The sequence below is a fragment of the Euleptes europaea genome, chromosome 1 (assembly GCF_029931775.1).
Source record: "Euleptes europaea isolate rEulEur1 chromosome 1, rEulEur1.hap1, whole genome shotgun sequence".
In the NCBI taxonomy this organism is placed as follows: Eukaryota; Metazoa; Chordata; class Lepidosauria; order Squamata; family Sphaerodactylidae; genus Euleptes; species Euleptes europaea.
Window position 1 is genome coordinate 8,659,617 of NC_079312.1, and position 18,710 is coordinate 8,678,326.

General features: G+C 43.4%; 1 protein-coding gene across 1 annotated transcript; it reads left to right on the forward strand.

Moving 5' to 3' along the window:
* Positions 1 to 1,814: 1,814 nt before the first annotated feature.
* On the forward strand, positions 1,815 to 13,244 carry LOC130483353 (zinc finger protein 420-like). Its single transcript, XM_056856120.1, has 7 exons — positions 1,815 to 1,829; positions 2,498 to 2,624; positions 7,612 to 7,704; positions 10,864 to 10,924; positions 11,456 to 11,616; positions 12,037 to 12,634; positions 12,884 to 13,244. Exons 1-7 carry the CDS (start codon positions 1,815 to 1,817, stop codon positions 13,242 to 13,244), a joined length of 1,416 nt encoding a protein of 471 aa, XP_056712098.1.
* The last annotated feature ends 5,466 nt before the right edge of the window (positions 13,245 to 18,710 follow it).

An 18,710-nucleotide genomic window follows, 5' to 3' on the forward strand; every position in this document is an offset into this window, starting at 1 on the left:
AGAAAGCCAGGAGGGTGGGAGCCTTCCTGACATCCTTGGGCAGGCCATTCCAAAAGAAGTGAGCCACAACAGAAAAAGCATGTGTATGGTTTTGATTTTGCCCATTGACGGGTTGGCCACTACAGAAGGCCCTGCTAAGATGAGTGAAGCTGTTGTGGCAGATCATAAGGGGAGAGGCAGCCCCCAAGATAAGTGGGTCCGAAACTGTGAAGGGCTGTGTGTGATAGCCAATACCTTAAACTGAGCCTGGTAGCAAAGCAACCATTTGGATATGTAATCACTTGGTGAACCTGAAAAGAAACACACTTGCGTATCAATATAGCAACACCTTTAGATCGATTAGAAGTATTGGTGACATATACCTCAACAACCCAATCCTTGCACAAATAATTCTCATCCTTTGCCATTATACATTTGTTGAAAGAAAGCCACATCAACTTTAAGATCTTTCAACTTGGAAATGACCTTTACGGTTATTGGAATCCCTCAGGCCCTTAACATTCTATGATATCCTGTTGAACATAGCACTTGAAAATAACATATCCGACCCACAATGCCCAATTACCCAACCACAGAAAAGTTACAAAGTATCATATACAGAAGAGAAAGGTATTAAGACAAGCAAAAAAGAAGGAAAACATCTCTATAAGCAAACTACCACCTATGCAAAAATACTATTCCCATCCCTAAGCATAAAGCAGGGGTGGGGGAGAGAAAACAAACAGCCAACCTAAAAAGTAAGCAAATTAAACAAAAAAAAATTTTTTGCTTTAGGATAAGATGTCGGAGTTCTCTACAGCACCATCCGTTCCCATCCATTTAATCATATAGGTATATATGAAGCAATTCCAATAATGACAGATAAAAAGCAATTAAAGGAGGGGGAGAATTCATGGAAATATCTCTCATAAAGATATCTCGCATAAAAAGTAAAAAGAAGAAGAAGTGGGGGGCGGGGAGAGGAAGAAAGTGAAAAACAAGACACCCAGATAGTCAAAACATAATGTCAAAGATACCCAGATGAAAAAAATTAGTTCAACTCTGAGCTGACTGAATTAATATAAAAGTGGACACTAATATTCTTTAAATGATCACAACTAGCTACTCATTTCTCTGCCATATCCGTAAACCTCTCTTCCAACACCACATTTCAAATGATTCTACATTCTTCCTTTCTTTCTTTCACACCCATACACAGTCATAGGGAATACTATGGCATGAATTAACTTGCTCTTGGTCACCAGCAACACATTCTTACACTCAAGGATATTTTCTGTCTCCTTCATGGCATCTCTTCCTGGGCTCAATCTCCTTCTGATTTTTGGTTGATGATGGAGTCATGGAATAGAAATTCTTAACCGATTTCAGTTTCCTCACAGTCAACCTTAATGTTGACTAATTCCCCAGCAGTCATTACTTTTGCCTTCTCGATGTTCAACTAATTCTGCTTTGGCACTTTGTGTTTTAACCTTTGTCAGAAGTTGTTTCAAGTCTTCGCTATTTTCTGCAGTAAAGTGGTGTCATCTACATATCTCAAACTGGTAATGTTCCTTCCACTAATTTTCACTCCCCCTTCATCTAAATCTAATCCATTTTATGATATGTTCTGCATATAGATTGAAGAGACAGAGAGGCAAAATGCATCCTTGTCCGATAGCTTTGCCAATTGGAAACTATTCCGTTTCTCTATATTTCTCTCCCCTGGCTGCTGGCTCTTGGTTTCCCACCCTCATTTTTTTTTTTCCCCAATCAGCAGAGAGAAGACATCCTTGATGCCTCCTCCTCCTGTGTGTGAGGAAAGGAAAAGAAGCACCATGCAGCAAGCTCAGGTAAGCTGGGGTGGAATCACTGGGGAGACGTGCAGTGGAAGGCAGGAATGCCTCTTTCTCAGCTGCAAGACTAGATCAGACTTATGGACCTGTTTTCTGGCACTGCATCATGTTAAGTCTGCCCACTGGGGAGGCAGGAAAGTGGTCCCCCTGGATCTAGGATGGTGTGAGTAGAGAAGCCCAGGCAGAGACTATGGAACAGTAATGGCTCATGAAGATGGACATCTCTGGCCCCTTCCCCACAAGGCTGCTAGCCCCCCTGCCCATGAAGATAGCCCCATTGGCTCCAATAAGCCCCTAAGGAGGGCTGGGAGTGGGAGGGGGGAAATGTCCCTTTTATGCTAGGGTTGCCAACCTCCAGGTGGTATCTGGAGATCTCCTGCTATTACAGTTGATCGCCAGAGGACCAAGATCAGTTCCCCTGGAGAAAATGGCTGCTTTGGAGAGTGGACTCTGGCATTATAGCCTCCTGAGCTCGCTCTCCTCCCAAACCTCACCCTCCCCAGGATCCACCCCAAAAATCTCCAGGTATTTCCCAAGTGGGAGTTGGCAACCCTACTTTGTGCTGCTGTTCCAGTATTAATTTCCTGTCTCTGGATTCTTGGCTTTTCCTCCCATGGACCATTTTTCCAGTGATGTAAAGAAATGCTTCCTTCTTCTTCCTCCAGGTTGGGGTGTCCTTTAAAGAGGTGGCTGTGTATTTCACCAAGAAGGAGTGGACCCTGCTGCACCCAGCCCAAAGATCTCTCTACAAGGAAGTCATGCTAGAGAATTTTGGGAACATAGCTTCTCTGGGTGAGAATCCTTTTCTCCTGGGCTGTCTCCTTGCTGGGAGGAAGTCCCTTGAGAGGAAGGATGTGTTCAGGCAATCCTGACCTGGGCCTAATGGCTGATCTTTGCCACCCTCCATGACCCTTCATCTGATGTAGGAGGGATTCTGGGCTCTCCTTGCAGAGAGGGCCCCCCTGCCTGGCAGTCCTGTGTCTGGACCACCTGAGAGGGCATCAAAAGAAGTGCCAAGGGATGCTTTGTCTGGAGACGGTGGGGCAGTCTAAGTATGGGCTTCACACCTGTCTGGGCCTTGCCTTGCCTGGGCTGAGAGGTGGTTGTGGAGTGAACTCTGCAGGCTCCTCTGCCACTTTACTCAGTTCCCAGCTGGCATTTCAAGATCAGCTGGGCATAGAGTAGGCACAGAACTGCCAGTGCCAGATGGGTGATTGTTGACCCCTTAATGTATTCCACCTTAGTTATCTGGCCAGTCAGCACCCTTATTAGTTGTCTGTTGTGTAACCTCACTGGGAATTCCTGAATATATGTGCTCATGGAACAGTTATAATTTTTTTCCTGATAAAAAGGACCTGAGATGGCTAAACCTGATCTCATATCCTGGCTGGAAGAGGAGGAAGAGCCGTTTCTCCTGATCTCTGAAGAAGAAAAGGGATTGGCAGGTAGTTGTTCAGACCTGTAGTGGGACTGCAGGTTGTCTGCCCTTTCTTCCAAGGGTGGGCGGATTTTCATGGCCCTGTTTATTCTCTCACAGTTGCTTCTTCTCAGAAGAGCTTGGAGTAGTTGTGAAAGCTGAAATAGTGCTTTTGGATCTTTGTGAAAATTGGGGACTAACTTCTACCAAGTCAGATTGTGTCTTCCAAGTATGGTCCACTCTGACAGGCTGAGGCTTTCAGGGAGGGCTGTTCTCCAGCCCTATTTCTCCTGACTTCCCTTTGACTAGAGATGCCAGGCCTTGATCTTGGGATGCTGTCCCTGCAAAGCAAAGCGGTTGCTTTGGGCCAAAGCAACCCCAGACAGCTCTCACTTGAACCCATTTGCCGCCTCAGCACACAGCAGTATTGTAAGCCATTCTGAAGGGTCTGGCCCATACAATATGCCCATATAAAATCCAGCATCTCACAGAGGGAATCTGGACTTTCTCAGCATATTTTAAACCCTAGCCAGGATTTGTCTGTTTTGATTAACATCCGATTACCTGTTTTCTGGAACAGCCAGTGAGGACTCTGATTAAGTACCCCAGCAAATGTTCAGGAGGGGATTTAGCGGGGTGGGGGTTCCATTGCAGATCCTCCAGTGGAGCTTAGTGGGGCATAATGCCACTGAGTTCACCCTCCAAAGAAGCCTCCCCCCCCCCCAAGGGAAATGACCTTTGAAACCTAGAGAATAGTTGTAATTCCAGGAAATCTCCATGCCCTGGTGGGAGATTGACAATCTCTGCTCAACTGCTTTTACAGGCTCCAGAAACCAAGACTTAAAATCTGTTTACAGTGAGACAACCCTATTCCTGATAATTATCAAAGAGATTTTTTGTGTTTCTCATTTTACGCCCTCCCATTAAAATAGGCACAGTATGGCCTGAGCATTTGCTGAAGGAGATCATTTCATGTTGGGTCACCTTCATCTGTCCTTTTCTCAGAGGCTCTGTTTGCATTTCTCTCCTAAGTCCTTTGAACCACTGAAGTGCTCTGTAAGGATTAAAGAGAGCCAGAATCCTAGAGAAGCAAAGGTGGGGGTGGAATGAGCTATTTCCTATCCCCATCCCAGCATGTTTCCCAGGCTTCTGCCTGAATGTCGTGGAGGGAATGCCATAGTTAGCTGAATAGGGCTGGGGGGGCAGGAAAAGGGGGGGCTGCAATGCAAGAGAGAAAGAAGGGGGAATGCAGCACAAAAGAGCACCCGCCCTCAATCCCCCTTCCCCACTAACCTTTCCTTTGTATCAGTGAGAGACCCCTGGTCCCTTTGTGCAGAGCAAGGAGGTCCCTGCAGTGGGATTAAGAGCAAAGCTTGAACCCAGCGCCTGGATGATGCTCAAGTGGCTGCATGTTCCAGAGGCACCTTTGGGAAGGAGAGGCAGAGGAAAGAAGGGAGAGAAGTTTTGGGGAACTGAGGGGGAGATTTGGGGGGGTGGAGGAGGGAACAGATACAGGAGGGGGAAACGGGGTCTGATGATTATGTTTTTGGGGAACAAGGAGGCAGCAGTTGCAGGAAACTGGAAAGAGGTGTGGGGCTGAGGGGGAGATTTTGGGGGGAGGGGAAGGTGTGGGAGGGGTGCTCAAGAAAGGGCCAAGGGAGCTGGGAAGGGGGGGCTGATATGTGGCGAAACGGAGTGTGGCACTTGACGCGCTGAAGACCCACACACTAGAGAACCTAAGGAGTGGAAAGGGGGATATTTTGAGGAAACCTTCCTCCTCAGTATCAACGCACTGCCCTTTTGTGTCTGGAAATGGAAGCAGGGGTGTTAGTCCTTTTCCATGCAAGCGCTTTGCTCCAGATTTGATGCTTTTGGGAAGTGGTTTTTTTTCCATGCTTCCCCACAACTTTCATAGAGCATTTAGTCAACTCCTGGACTTTCCCGTCTTTTCTGCTATCTTTCCCAAATCTATTTTGCTGTGAAGTTGATGTTCCCAAGAACACAAGCCTACACTTTAGATCCCCCCCCCAAATTCTTCCTGTAAAAATTCCTGTTCCAAATCAATCTCCTGTAATTTTTGGGCTGTTTTTCTACCCTAGTGGGTACACAGGGGTGTTTTCCTTCCAAGCCCCTATAGCTTATTAACTGCAGTTTCCTCTTTGGGGTTAGCAGTCAAGAGTCCAGCACTTGTCTAAATCTTAACCCCAGGCCTGGCCCAGATATCCAGGAGGAAGAGCTGGCAGAGGCCTGAGGGGGTGGAGTGGATGGCATGAATTTCGGCACTTTTTTCCATGTGAGGATTCAAGGTGGCTTCATTTGAGACTGGGAGTGGAGGGATACATTTTCCCTTCTATTAAAATCTCCCTGCTACAGATGACCATCATGGCCTGTACAGGTTGAGAGGGCAGGAACTGTGCACTAAAAAAAGTTTCTCACCCTTTCTCTTCCTCTTCCTCCCAGGCAGCCGTGAAAAGACACCCTTGATTACTTTTCTGCCATCTCCATGTTTTGAAGGGAAAAGAGGCACCATGAAGCCAGCTGAGGTACACAGGAAGGGGGGTGTCCACTGGGGAGGTATGTGGAGGATGGCAGTGAGGCTTCCTTCTCTGTTGCAAGGTTCAGAGGTTCGGGTCCCTTGGCCTTGGAAGATCTGAGGCTGTCCCTAGGGAGGGAAGAAAATGGTCATCCCCTGCCTAGGATGGTACGTGTAGAGAAGATGAAGCAGAGCCTGTGAAAGAACCCTGGAGCATGAACACCCCACAAAAAACTATTTTGTCCTTTACCATAAGGGCATTTCTGGCCTCTTCCCTACAAGGCTGCTATTCCCCTGTGCCTGAGGACAGCCTAAACGCCCCTCTGGCTCCAAAATGCCCCCCAAAGTGTGCTGCGGCGGGGGGGGGGCAGAAAAAATGTCCCTGTGACAAATTATCTGAATCTGCAACGAACTTCGCTCCCGAAGAGGTGAACTGAGCTGCACAACCACCCATTTGGACTGTTCAAGGCAAACTGTCTGAGAGAGATTTATTTCATTGTGCTACTGCCCCCTTTTGTCCTAACTGAACAGCCCCCCCATGCTTGGTTAGCTCAGTTTGAATTTATAGGAATGAACCCTTTTCCTCATGGCCTGGTGCCTTGGGATGATAGTAGGTGCACATTTTACATATTTTTTCTGTGCCCCTTAGTTGTGCGCTTTAACAAATTGACTGTACAAGGAAGACATGCTGGAGAATTTTGGAGATGAGACTTTTAATGAAAGGACATTTTGGAGGTCATTAATTCATAGGGTTGTCATGAGTCGGAAGCGACTTGATGGCACTTAACACACACACACACACATCACACACACATAGCTTTGTGCACCTGAGGCAAAGTGTGTTGTTTCAAAGTGTGTTATTTCAGTCTTTACATTAAAGCGCCCTCAGTCTCGGGCACACTTTCAAAATTTATGGTGATAACTCACAGAGCTGTCTCAGTCTCAGCCTTCTCATTCTGCTCAGACCCCAACTTAGGAGAAACCAAAAGCTACCCTTGTTATTGTTCTCATCAAAATCCTTAAGAATACATAGATGCACATGGATACATATTATTAATATCATGAACACGTGGGGCTTTTCTGTCTTGACCTTTCTTCTAGTCTTCCACTATTAATTTACTGTCTCTGTTTTTGGCTGTTCCCCCATGAGCCAACTTTCCAGTGATGTAAAGAAATGTTTTCTCCTTCAGGGTGGGGTGTCCTTTGAAGAGGTGGCTATGTATTTCACCCAGGGGGAGTGGACCCTGTTGAGTCCAGCCCAGAGAGCTCTGTACAAGGAAGTAATGCTGGAGAATTTTGGGCACGTGGCCTCTCTAGGTGAGGATCCTTTTCTCCTGGGCTGTCTTCTGCTTGCTGTGGGGAGTGACTGTAAGGAAGTGCTGATTGAGAAAGGAGGTGGTCAGGCTGTCAGCCCTGGGCCCAATGGCTGACCTCTGCCACCCTCTGTGACCCTTCCCCTGATGTGAGAGGGGTTCTGGGCTCTCCTTGCAGAAAGGGGCCCCCTGCCTGGCAGTCTTGTGTCTGGACCCCCTGAGAGGGCACCAGAAGCCATGCCCGGGGATGCCTGGTCTGGAGAAGGTCAAAGGAGGTTCTTCCCTCCAGTCTGGGCATTGCCTTAAATGGGCTGAAGATGTGGCTGTGGAGGGAATTCTGCTGGCTTCTCTGCCCTTTACTTAGTTCTCAGCTGGCATTTCAATCAGACCTGAGTACGGAGTTGGGAGAGAGCTTCCAGTGCTGTATTTTTGGAGGGACAGAGTTAATCTGGTTTGCATTTGCTGAATCTATGTGCACAAAGCAGGCATAATTGTGTGCTTTTTTCTGATAAAAAGGACCCAAGATGGTGGAACCTGGCCTTATATCCCAGCTGGAAGAGGAGGAAGAGCTGTTTCTCCTGAGTTCTGATGAAGAGGAAGGACCTGCAGGTAGCTGCTTAGATATCTGTCCTGGGACTGGGTTGTTGCCTGTGCTTCCTTCCAAGGGTGGGTGGATTTCCTTGGCCTTATTTATCCTCGCAGTTAGAATTTTTCCTCCAAAGAACTTGGATGAGTTGTGAAGGCTGAAATTATGTCTGCAGATCTTGAATCTACGAAAATAGGTGACTTCTTCTCTCAGCTCCTCCTAAGTGCCAAGAATAATGGATTCAAGTTCGCCTCCATGCCAATCCTAGATATTGCTGCTGAGGCGGCATTTGTTACAGACTTGAAGAAGAGGGCTCAGCATTGCCCCCCTGCTTCCCTCGATGTGGATCATTGCCATCGCTGGGGAGTATGCAGGTGTCAGGCTTGGGCTGAAACAACGCCCAACAAGTGGGGAGGGCTTCTTAGCCATGTTCCGCTCCCCTCCCTTTATGTCCCTAGAGCCGTCTTTGCTCCTCCTCTTGTGTTGCTTGCTCTGGAGTGCTTGCACCTCCATGGGTGGATTGACGCTCATTCCCTCTGTGAGAAACATCTTTCCACTAACCCCGAAGTCAACAGACACACACCCCTAAACGTCAAGGAGGGAGGGCTCATGGGCCACTTCATCCCATGTGCAGCTCAATTTGATGGATCCCATCAGAGTTCCTGCCTGTCTCACCCACGGGGTCCTTCAGCTCCATTCAAAGCAATTCATGTGGATTGCATAGATGTGGAAGATTTGATACACTCCCTTACATCCTAAGTCAGACCCAGTGAGGGGTGTGTTATGCAACATCGACATAGAATACGTTTGGCTTACTTCTTTTTATAGCCAATCTTTCACACGCTTCTGGCCGGCATTCAGGACATTTTCTGTCACAGGAATAGACTCCCTACCAAGACACTGAAATTGTTTCCAGACACCAAACTTTTGAATGTTTCCTTGTTTACATCAGCTAATTTGGTTCATGACGTAATTTCAGACTCTTTTGCTGTGTGCTCATGAAAATATGGTAAAAAGAAGGAAAATGAGGGATTAACACTGCTCATACTGGTTTTAGTTACGAGACCATAATGAAGAATACCTGTCAACTGGACTTGGTAAAAGAATCAGCTGATTCAGGGGCATCCTGTCATTTAGGTGGCCCTAAGTGATTGCCTAAGGCACCAATGGTGGAGGGGTGCCAGTCAGCTGTCTTACTCTCCTTACCTCTGCTCTCTGCCACCCCCTCTTCCACCTAACCCCCCTTCTTTCCCTGATATTAAAGAGAAAGAACTTCATAGTTTTAGGTTTCTTGTTCTCATTAGACTACCTCATTCTTCATCTGTACCTCCCTTCAGACCCTCTGTGTCAAAGCCATGTGTGTTAAAGCGTGAATGGCTGTCCCTCTCTTAAAGAGTGCCCTTCTTCTCCCCACAACCTCTCCAAAACTCATCCCCTATAAATTCACCCAGGTAAGAAAAAAAATTGAGAAAGTGAGTGGGAGAACTGACTACACCCTGTTTGAGCTAAACTCCTGAGCATTAAACAGTACAAACGTGACTGTTACAAAACAAAATACAAAACTCTGACACAGGTATTTGTGGGTAATTTTATAGGGTTAGCCATGTTAGTCTGCCATGGAACAGCTAGATTTCAGTCCAGCAGCACCTTAGAGACCAATGAGATTTTTGAGGTGTACGCTTTCAAGAGTCAAGGCTCCTGTTGTCAGACATGGGTCTGCTCCAGTCCCTCAGACAGAGATTCTCACCTGCTGGATCTACAACAGACATTTTTGGGATTGATGTAAGGAAACAAACCAACAAAGCCAGAATGATATCAAGGGATAAACTTCTACAAGATAGGCCCAAATGAAACAACAACAGAATACCACTGGCGGTCACATACAGCTCTCAGCTCAAACAGCCACAACACAGTATTAACGACCTACATCCTATGCAGGACAATGATAAGCCTCACTCCCATGCATTGGGAGGCAATCCTTTTTTTGCTTAACCTTAAACGAGTTTTTTCCCGCAGCAGCGCCCTTCCCAACATGGACACAGTCTCTGGACCAGGGCCTGCAACAAACCATGATGCCAACGCTATCCCCATATTCATTCTCACAACAGTTTACTAAGGCCCTAGCGTATCACTAATGTGTACTGCTTGGTCAATGCTGTCATTGGTCTGATTGACAAATTTTATTGATTTTAACTGTGCCATTTGTACTGAATTTTATACAGTAATGTCGTTTTGTCAATATTTGTTAGCCGCTCTGAGCCTAGCCTCGGCTGGAAAATTGAGAGCAGGGTATAAATCTAATGAAACAAATAAAATAAAAACAATCACTGGACCTAACAACACCAGCCATACCATCTCAGGTTCATTCACTTGTTTATCTTCCAGTGTTATATGTCATCAAATGTCAGCAAAGCCCTTCCGCTCTGTACCTCTAACAAACAGGTTAGTCCCTATGCAAAATAATAAAAGGGCATAAATCTGATATTAAAAACCACAACACTCCAAAGCTAGTGGCAGATTATTTTAATCTTCCAGTTCATTCATTTGCTGACTTGAGAGTTGCTGTCCTTCTCCAAAGAAGCTTCAGAGGGAGATTACAATGTAAGATTGATGATATTGTCGAAGGCTTTCACGGTCAGAGTTCATTGGTTCTTGTGGATTATCCAGGCTGTGTAACCGTGGTCTTGGTATTTTCTTTCCTGACGTTTCGCCAGCAGCTGTGGCAGGCATCTTCAGAGGAGTAACACTGAAGATGTCCTTCAGTGTTACTCCTCTGAAGATGCCTGCCACAGCTGCTGGCGAAACGTCAGGAAAGAAAATACCAAGACCACGGTTACACAGCCCGGATAACCCACAAGAACCAATAAGATTGATGACTTCAGCATTATTCTCGCACAACAAATGCTAATTTTCTAAGCATTTCTGTCCTGGTGTAACTACTTACAATGTGCACTGTACCTCTGCATCCTGAGTTGCTTCTTTGCAACACCCTTCCCACTCCCTAACTGGGATATAAGGATTCAGAGATCTCTGTTCTGACTCATATCTGACAAAGGGAGCCTGCACTCTTGAAAGCTTATAGCCAGATGCTCTTGTTGGTCTCTAAGATGTAACTGGATTTGAAATTAGGTATTTGTGGAAACTGCAATATGATGACACCAGGTTCCTTTTTCTTTCAGCAGGTGACGTGTGGGAGTCAGAGAATGAAGAAAAAGATCGTCCCATATGGGAGAAAGAGGATATGTATTCAGATATGAAAGAGAAGGTTGAACATTATGATGCACTGAGGAAGGAGGAGAAATATTCACCTAAAGGGAGGAATAATTCCAGTCTTTTACAGAGTGATCACTCTCTACAGCAAAAAATATACCAAGGAGGCAAGAGGAATGAGCACACTTCAAGGAGGGAAGATTTTACTGAAAAACCAGTTATTAAAATTCAACAGAACACCTTTAACAGAAAAAAAGGATATAAATGCCTGGAGTGTGGGAAAAGGTTCAATCAGAGAGGAAGCCTAACTTACCATCAAAAGATCCACACAAGACTAAAATCTCTACAGCATGGAAAAAGCTTGATGCAGAGGGGAAACCTTAACTCCCAGCAACAAACTCACACAGGAGAGAATAAATCTAAATGGCTGCAGTGTAGGAAAAGCTTCCACTGGACTGGAAAACTTACCATCCATCAAAGAATTCATACTGGGGGGAAACTATACTCTTGCATGGAGTGTGGGAAAAGCTTTAGTCAGAGTAACAGTCTTATTTCCCATCAAAGAACTCACACAGGGGAGAAACCATACACGTGCATGGAGTGCGGGAAAAGCTTCAGTCAGAATAACAGTCTTATTTCCCATCAAAGAATTCACACAGGGGAGAAACCATATAAATGCCTGGACTGTGGGAAATGCTTCCGTGAGAGTGGAAAACTTACTACTCATCAAAGAATTCATACAGGGGAGAAACCGTATACATGCCTGGAGTGTGGGAAAAGCTTCAGATCATATAACGGTCATACTTACCATCAAAGAATTCACACAGGGAAGAAACCATATCATTGCCTGGATTGTGGGAAAAGCTTCTGTTCGAATAATGGTCTTACTTACCATCAAAGGATTCACACAGGGGAGAAACCATATACATGCCTGGAGTGTGGGGAAAGTTTCATTCAGAGGAGAAGCCTTACTACCCATCAACGAATTCACAGCGGGGAGAATCCATATCAATGCTTGGAGTGCGGGAAAAGCTTCAGTCGGAATAATATTCTTACTTCCCATCAAAGAATTCACACTGTGGAGAAACCATATCAATGCCTGGAGTGCAGAAAAAGCTTCAGACATAATGTCAATCTTACTTTACATCAAAGGATTCACACAGGTGAGAAACCATATCAATGCCTGGAGTGTGGGAAAAGCTTCAGTCGGAATGACAGTCTTACTGTCCATCAAAGAAGTCACACAGGGGGGAAACCATATAAATGCCTGCAGTGTGGGAAGAGCTTCAGTAGGAGTGGAGATCTCACTTTCCATCAAAGAATTCACACAGGGGAGAAACCATATAAATGCCTGGAGTGTGGGAAAAGCTTCAGTCGGAATAACAGTCTTACTTCCCATCAAAGAATTCACACTGTGGAGAAACCATATAAATGCCTGGAGTGCGGGAAATGCTTCAGACATAAACTCAGTCTTACTTTCCATCAAAGGATTCACACAGGAGAGAAACCATATCAATGCCTGGAGTGTGGGAAAAGCTTCAGTCGGAATGACAGTCTTACTGTCCATCAAAGAATTCACACAGGGGATAAACCATATAAATGCCTGGAGTGTGGGAAAAGCTTCAGTTTGAGTAACAGTCTTACTTCCCATCAAAGAATTCACACAAGGGAGAAACCATATCAATGCCTTGAATGTGGGAAAAGCTTCAGTCACAGGGGAAACCTTGCTACCCATCAAAAAATGCACATAGGGGATAATCAATATCAATGCTTGGAGAGTGGGGAAAATTTCATTCAGCATAACCATCTTATTTCCCATCAAATAATTCATAGGGGGGAGAAACCGTATACATGCTTGGATTGTGGAAAGAGCTTTAAACAGAATGGCAGTCTTATTTACCATCAAAGGAGTCACACAGGGGAAAAACCATATAAATGCCTGGAGTGTGGGAAAAGTTTCAGTCGGAATGACACTCTTACTTACCATCAAAGAATTCACACAGGGGAGAAACCATTTCAATGCCTGGAATGTGGGGAAGGCTTCAGTTGGCATAGCAGTCTTAGTTTCCATCAAAAAATTCACACGGGGGAGAAACCCTATGAATGCCTGGAGTGTGGGAAAAGCTTCCGTTCGCGTGGATATCTTACTGCACATCAAAGAGTTCACACAGGGGAGAAACCATATAAATGCCTGGAGTGTGGGAAATGTTTCACTCAGAGGACAGCCCTTACTTCCCATCAAAGAATTCACACAGGGGAGAAACCATATAAATGCCTGGAGTGCGGGAAAAGCTTCCATAGGGGTGGAAAACTTACTACCCATCAAAGAATTCATGCGGGAGGAACCATATAAATTCTTGTAGTGCGGGAAAAGTTTCAGACATAATCACAGTCTTTCTTCGCATCAAAGAATTCACACAGGAGAAACCATATAAATGCCTGGAGTATGGGGAAAGCTTTAATCCGAGGGGAAGCTTTACTATCTATCAAAGAATTCACATAGGGGAGTAACCATATAAATGCCCGGATTGTGGAAAAAGCTTCCATCAGATTAGAAAACTTACTACCCATCAAAGAATTCACACAGGAGGACCCATATAAATGCTTGGAGTGTCGGAAAAGTTTCAGACATAATCACAATGTTTCCATCAAAGAATTTATGGGAGAAACCATATTAATGCCTGGATTCCCAAACAAACACTTTATTACGGCCTTGCTAGAAAAAAAATGTGATTGGTTCAATGGGCAAATATACTCATATACATGGTATATGCTGTTACAACATAATCCTTCTTTCTGGGAACTCAGTCCTAAATAGTCTGAATACATAATTACATAACCGATGGATGCCCTTTTGAGGTTAATCCTTACACTCCTTAGGAATACTCTTAGATTGACGAATTTTAATTGCTACTGCACAGAACCTGGCAGTGGAAGATGTAACCCGCTTGTTTTCCCCCAATAACAACATCTGCAAAATCCGCTTGTGGTACCCCTGTGACACCTAGGGACTTGGAGGGCTGTTCTTAAAATTTTAGATTGTACCCTTTCTAGAGGTGCAAATTAAGATGAAGGGGCACCCAGCCATGACCCATACAGGAGCTGTGCCAGGAATTTCGCCCTAAATAATTTGAGGGCTGCAGGGACGTAATGATAAATGCCTGGATTGGGGAAAAGCTTCATTCAGAGGGGGAGTTTTACTATCCATCAAAGGATTCACACAGCAGGAACCATATAAATGCCTAGAGTATGGGAAAAGTTTCATTTGGAATCACATTCTTACTTCCCATCAAATAATTTACATAGTGCAGAAAGGATAAGCCTGCAGTATAGATGGGTATCCTGTCCACCCTTCTACATTCCCCTGGGAGGGAGACATGGCTTAACATAGAAAAGTAATGCAATATGCCAGGATAAAAAGTAAAAGGAAAAAAAGACTGTTGAGTCCTGGCTGGATAAATCCTTGGGGGGGGGGGGGATGGAGAAAAACGCCACACACCACCCTAACAGTCCTCTTCCTTGAAGGCGACCACATAACTTCTGATGTTCTTTAGACATTGTGAATTTTTAAAAACCCTGCTAGCAGTGAAACAAAGAACCACATTATACAAAACCCTAATATACAAATATATACAAATATGCACCATATACAAAAACGGCAGTGTTCAAAGACCTCCTGCAGTCAGTAATTGCAGCCAGCAGACCACAACGTGTTGGATGGAAACCGGAGATCCATAAGGATGTATCCCATGTCTCCTAAATCTCAAGCAGGGGTAGTCCTAAAAGGCTGTGTAAAGGGTGTGAATGAAGCCAGTGATGTGATCCATCAGTGAAGGACGACAAATGTCCCCGACCAAGTTGTTTCATGCACAAGCACTTCTTCAGCTAAAGATATACAACATTCAAACCAATGGTGTAAACACATGTTATAGAAGCTATGTGAACAAAAGACCCATGGAAGTGTTTAAGAAAAACTGAAAGTTGTATAATGAATATATGTCTTAAACTGTTTTTTAAACCTGTAAGAGAAGTTGCTGAGTAATATAATTAATCTTATCAATATATATGGTAATTGATGAATAGAATCTAGGGAATTCAATTAATTTCTCTTTTTTAACAAGAATATATGGTATTCAAGATGAATTAACAATAGTTAAGTTGATTATAATAGTATGCATTATCTACAATACAAGAAGAATGAATAGACTAATAAGCAATTAACTCGTTAAAATAATAAAATGAGGTTAATTTTTTATTAATTGAAAGTAAAAGGAAGATAGAAGGTAGTAAAATGGTATTTGTTCACCCAGAATACTGTTGTTTTGTTATATGTTAGAATAGGGAAGTTTAATGTTATGTACTGTATTGTAACATTTGACATGTTTGTATGGTTTTGTTTTGTGTTGTAAATGGAAAATAAAAACATTTCATGAAAAATATTTAGGAATGTATAAACATACATCCAGGAAGTGTAGTTACAGTAATTTTTTCTATTAAAAAATCAAATGTAGCTGTTAAATTCATCTAAGCAATTGTATATTACCCAAACCAACTCAAAGAATTTCCTTATGATATATATACCAAGACCAGGCTGGTATTACATTCAGAGTGTGCTCTTCCTTATCAACCCAAAAGAGATAGTGCTAAAAGGTGATCACAACCTTCCTTAAATAGAGCATGTCTGATGTAATCTGCCATGACTTTTCCTAATTAGGAGAGGGGCTAGAGAGAGAGAGAGAGAAAAAATGGGTGGCAAAGTGAGAAAAAGGCTACTATGCCCTTTAGCTGGAAAAGTTTTTTTTTTAAAAACAGCAATGTACCCACGAAATGCCGAGTTAATACCAAAACCCCAAAATAATTGCAGACAAAGCCAATCAGTTTCCCCATTCAAATCCTTTGGTGAAAGAGTACCCAGAGTTTAGATCCAAAACCTTTCCCTCCTCTTTAAAAGTCTCTGTTGTTGAGAAGATGCAGCTGGTACTTGTTTCGCAATCCAGAAGCAAAGGTCTTTAGTACTATGAGCGCAGGTGGTGAAATGATGAACTAATGGTGATGTCATCTTCTGAGTTCTAATAGAGCTCTTGTTCTCACAAATCCTCATCTTAACTGGTCTGGGAGACATGCCTACATACATCACATTGAATGAACATTGTACTACATATATTATGTCACTGGAGTTACAATTGACAAAATAATTAATATTTAAAAAATCCTGTCTCTAGTTGGATTCTGAAAAGTCTTACTTTCATCACAGTAAGTACAACAGAACAATGTCCACATGGCAAGTTCCCTTTTGGCAACTCCCTCCCAACAATAGTTGTTATCCTAGTTGTAGGGTCTTTTAATTTGCTACTGACCAGTATATCCTTAAGGTTTCTGGATCGTTTGAAAGTAAAGAGAGGGGGAGCGCTACACCTTGGGATGCCTGATGAAAGGTGCCAATATTTTTATATTATACTCTTAACTCTGGTGTAGATACTGTTCTGTTAAGGTGATAACCATCCTTTCATTATTTAGTTTTTGCCTTGGGTCTTAACAAAAATAATCTTGGGGTGATGGAGGCTCTGTGCAAAGCTTGTTTCAAAATTTTGGATGAATGATCCCCTCTCTGAAAATTGATTGATCAAAACCTGGGCTTTACAAAAGTCTCTTAAAACATTCAGAGCCTCATTTTGTGGGATATTGGTGTACAGAGAGAGAACATCTAGTGTCACAAATAACACTTTCTCAGTTTGCAATTTCATGTTGTTAATATGATTTCAAAAACCCATTGTGTGTCTCAAGTACGATCGAATATTGGGAATTAATGATTTTTTAAAAATTAGCATAATCAGCCACAGGCTCTAAAATGGAACCACAACCTGACACTATTGGTCTCCCTGGAACTGGGAATATGTGTGTGTTAAGTGCCGTTAAGTCGCTTCCAACTCATGGCGACCCTATGAATGAAAGTCCTCCAAAATGTCCTATCTTTGACAGCCTTGTTCAGATTTTGCAAATCGAGGGCTGTGGCTTTCTTTATTGAGTCCATCTCTTGTTGGGTCTTCCTCTTTTCCTGCTGCCCTCCACTTTTCCTAGCATGACTTTGATAGCCTCAGTTTAGTCATTTGAGCTTCTAGGGTCAGTTCAGGCTTGATTTGATCTATAACCCACTGATTTGTTTTTTTTGGCCGTCCACAGTTTTGGTAACACTCCTCCAACATCACATTTCAAAGGAATCTATTTTCTTCCTATCAGCTATCTTCACTGTCCAGCTTTCACACCCATACATAGTAACAGGGAATACAATGGCATGAATTAATCTAGACTTGGTGGCCAGTGACACATCCTTACACCTCAAAATCTTTTCTAGCTCTTTCATGGCTGCCCTTCCCAGTCTCAATCTCCTTCTGATTTCTTGGCTGCAGTCTCCTTTTTGGTTGATGGTGGAGCCGAGGAATAGACAGTCTTGAACAATTTCAATTTCCTCATTGTCAACCTGAAAGTTGGGTAATTCTCCTGTAGTCATTACTTTTGTTTTCTTGATGTTCAGCTGTAGTCCTGCTTTGGCACTTTCTCTTTTAATTTTCAGCAGTAGTCGTTTGAAATCTTCACTATTTTCTGCCAATAATGTCGTGTCATCGGCATATCTCAAATTATTAATGTTCCTCCCTCCAATTTTCACTCCACCTTCATCTAAATCTAATCCATCTTTCCTAATGATGTGTTCTGCATATAGATAGAAGAGATAGGGAGATAAAATCCATCCTTGTCTGACACCTTTGCCAATTGGAAACCATTCCGTTTCTCCATATTCTGTTCTAACTGTGGCCTCCTGTCCAGAGTACAGGTTGCGCATCAAAACGATTAGATGTAGTGGCACACCCATGTCCTTTAAAACCAGCCATAGCTTTTCATGATCCATGCAGTCAAAAGCTTTGCTGTAATCTATGAAACACACGCTGATTTTCTTCTGAAATTATCTCGTATGCTCCAGTAACCAGCGTATATTTGCAATATGATCTCTAGTGCCGCTTCCTTTTCTGAACCCAGCTTGAACATCAGGCATTTCTCATTCCATGTATGGTAACAGCCTTTGCTGTAAGATTTTCAGCATCACTTTACTTGTGTGATAAATTCATGCAATGGTCTGATAGTTGCTACAATCTTTGATGTCTCCTTTCTTGGGAACTGGAATGTAAATGGATCGTTTCCAGTCTGTGGGCCATTGTTTTATTTTCCATATCTGTTGGCATAATCTTGTCAAGATTTTGATGGATTCCGTTTCTGTGGCTTGGAACAGCTCTATTGATATCCCATCTGCTCCTGGTGATTTGTTTCTCCCGATTGCTCTCAGTGCAGCTTTCACTTCACTTTCTAAAACTGTAGGTTCTTCTTCAAAAGATTCTTATTGGAAAGAATCTGTTATCCTTTAATCTCTTCTGTATAGTTTTTCAGTGTATTGTTCCCACCTTTTCTTTATTTTGTCCTTTTCAGTTAATGCCTAATCGTGCTTTAAATTTCCCTTTGATTTCTTGGATTTTGTGGAACAGATCTCTTGTTGTTCCTTTTTTGTTGTTCTATTTCTTTACACTGGTTATTATAATAGGTCTCTTTGTCACTACGTGCGAGTCGCTGGAACGTTGCACTTTTGATTCTGTTTCTGTCACCTTCTACTTTTGCTTCTCGTCTATCTGGGAATATGCCTTTGTAAATTTTTGCCAGTAGGTAGAACTGAGGTTCCCTATCCTCTCTTTGTAAGAGGAAGTTATAAGTGGATTTATCTATGTAGTTTTCTATGAGGCCCCCCTCTAAGAGATCAGCAGTGTCTTTCTTTATC

Coding starts and splice junctions, on each gene's coding strand:
- LOC130483353 (XM_056856120.1), top strand. Junction 2,625..7,611: donor TGGGAACATAGCTTCTCTGG/GTGAGAATCCTT, acceptor TCTGATAAAAAG/GACCCAAGATGGTGGAACCT. Junction 10,925..11,455: donor ATATGGGAGAAAGAGGATAT/GTATTCAGATAT, acceptor TTCCCATCAAAG/AACTCACACAGGGGAGAAAC.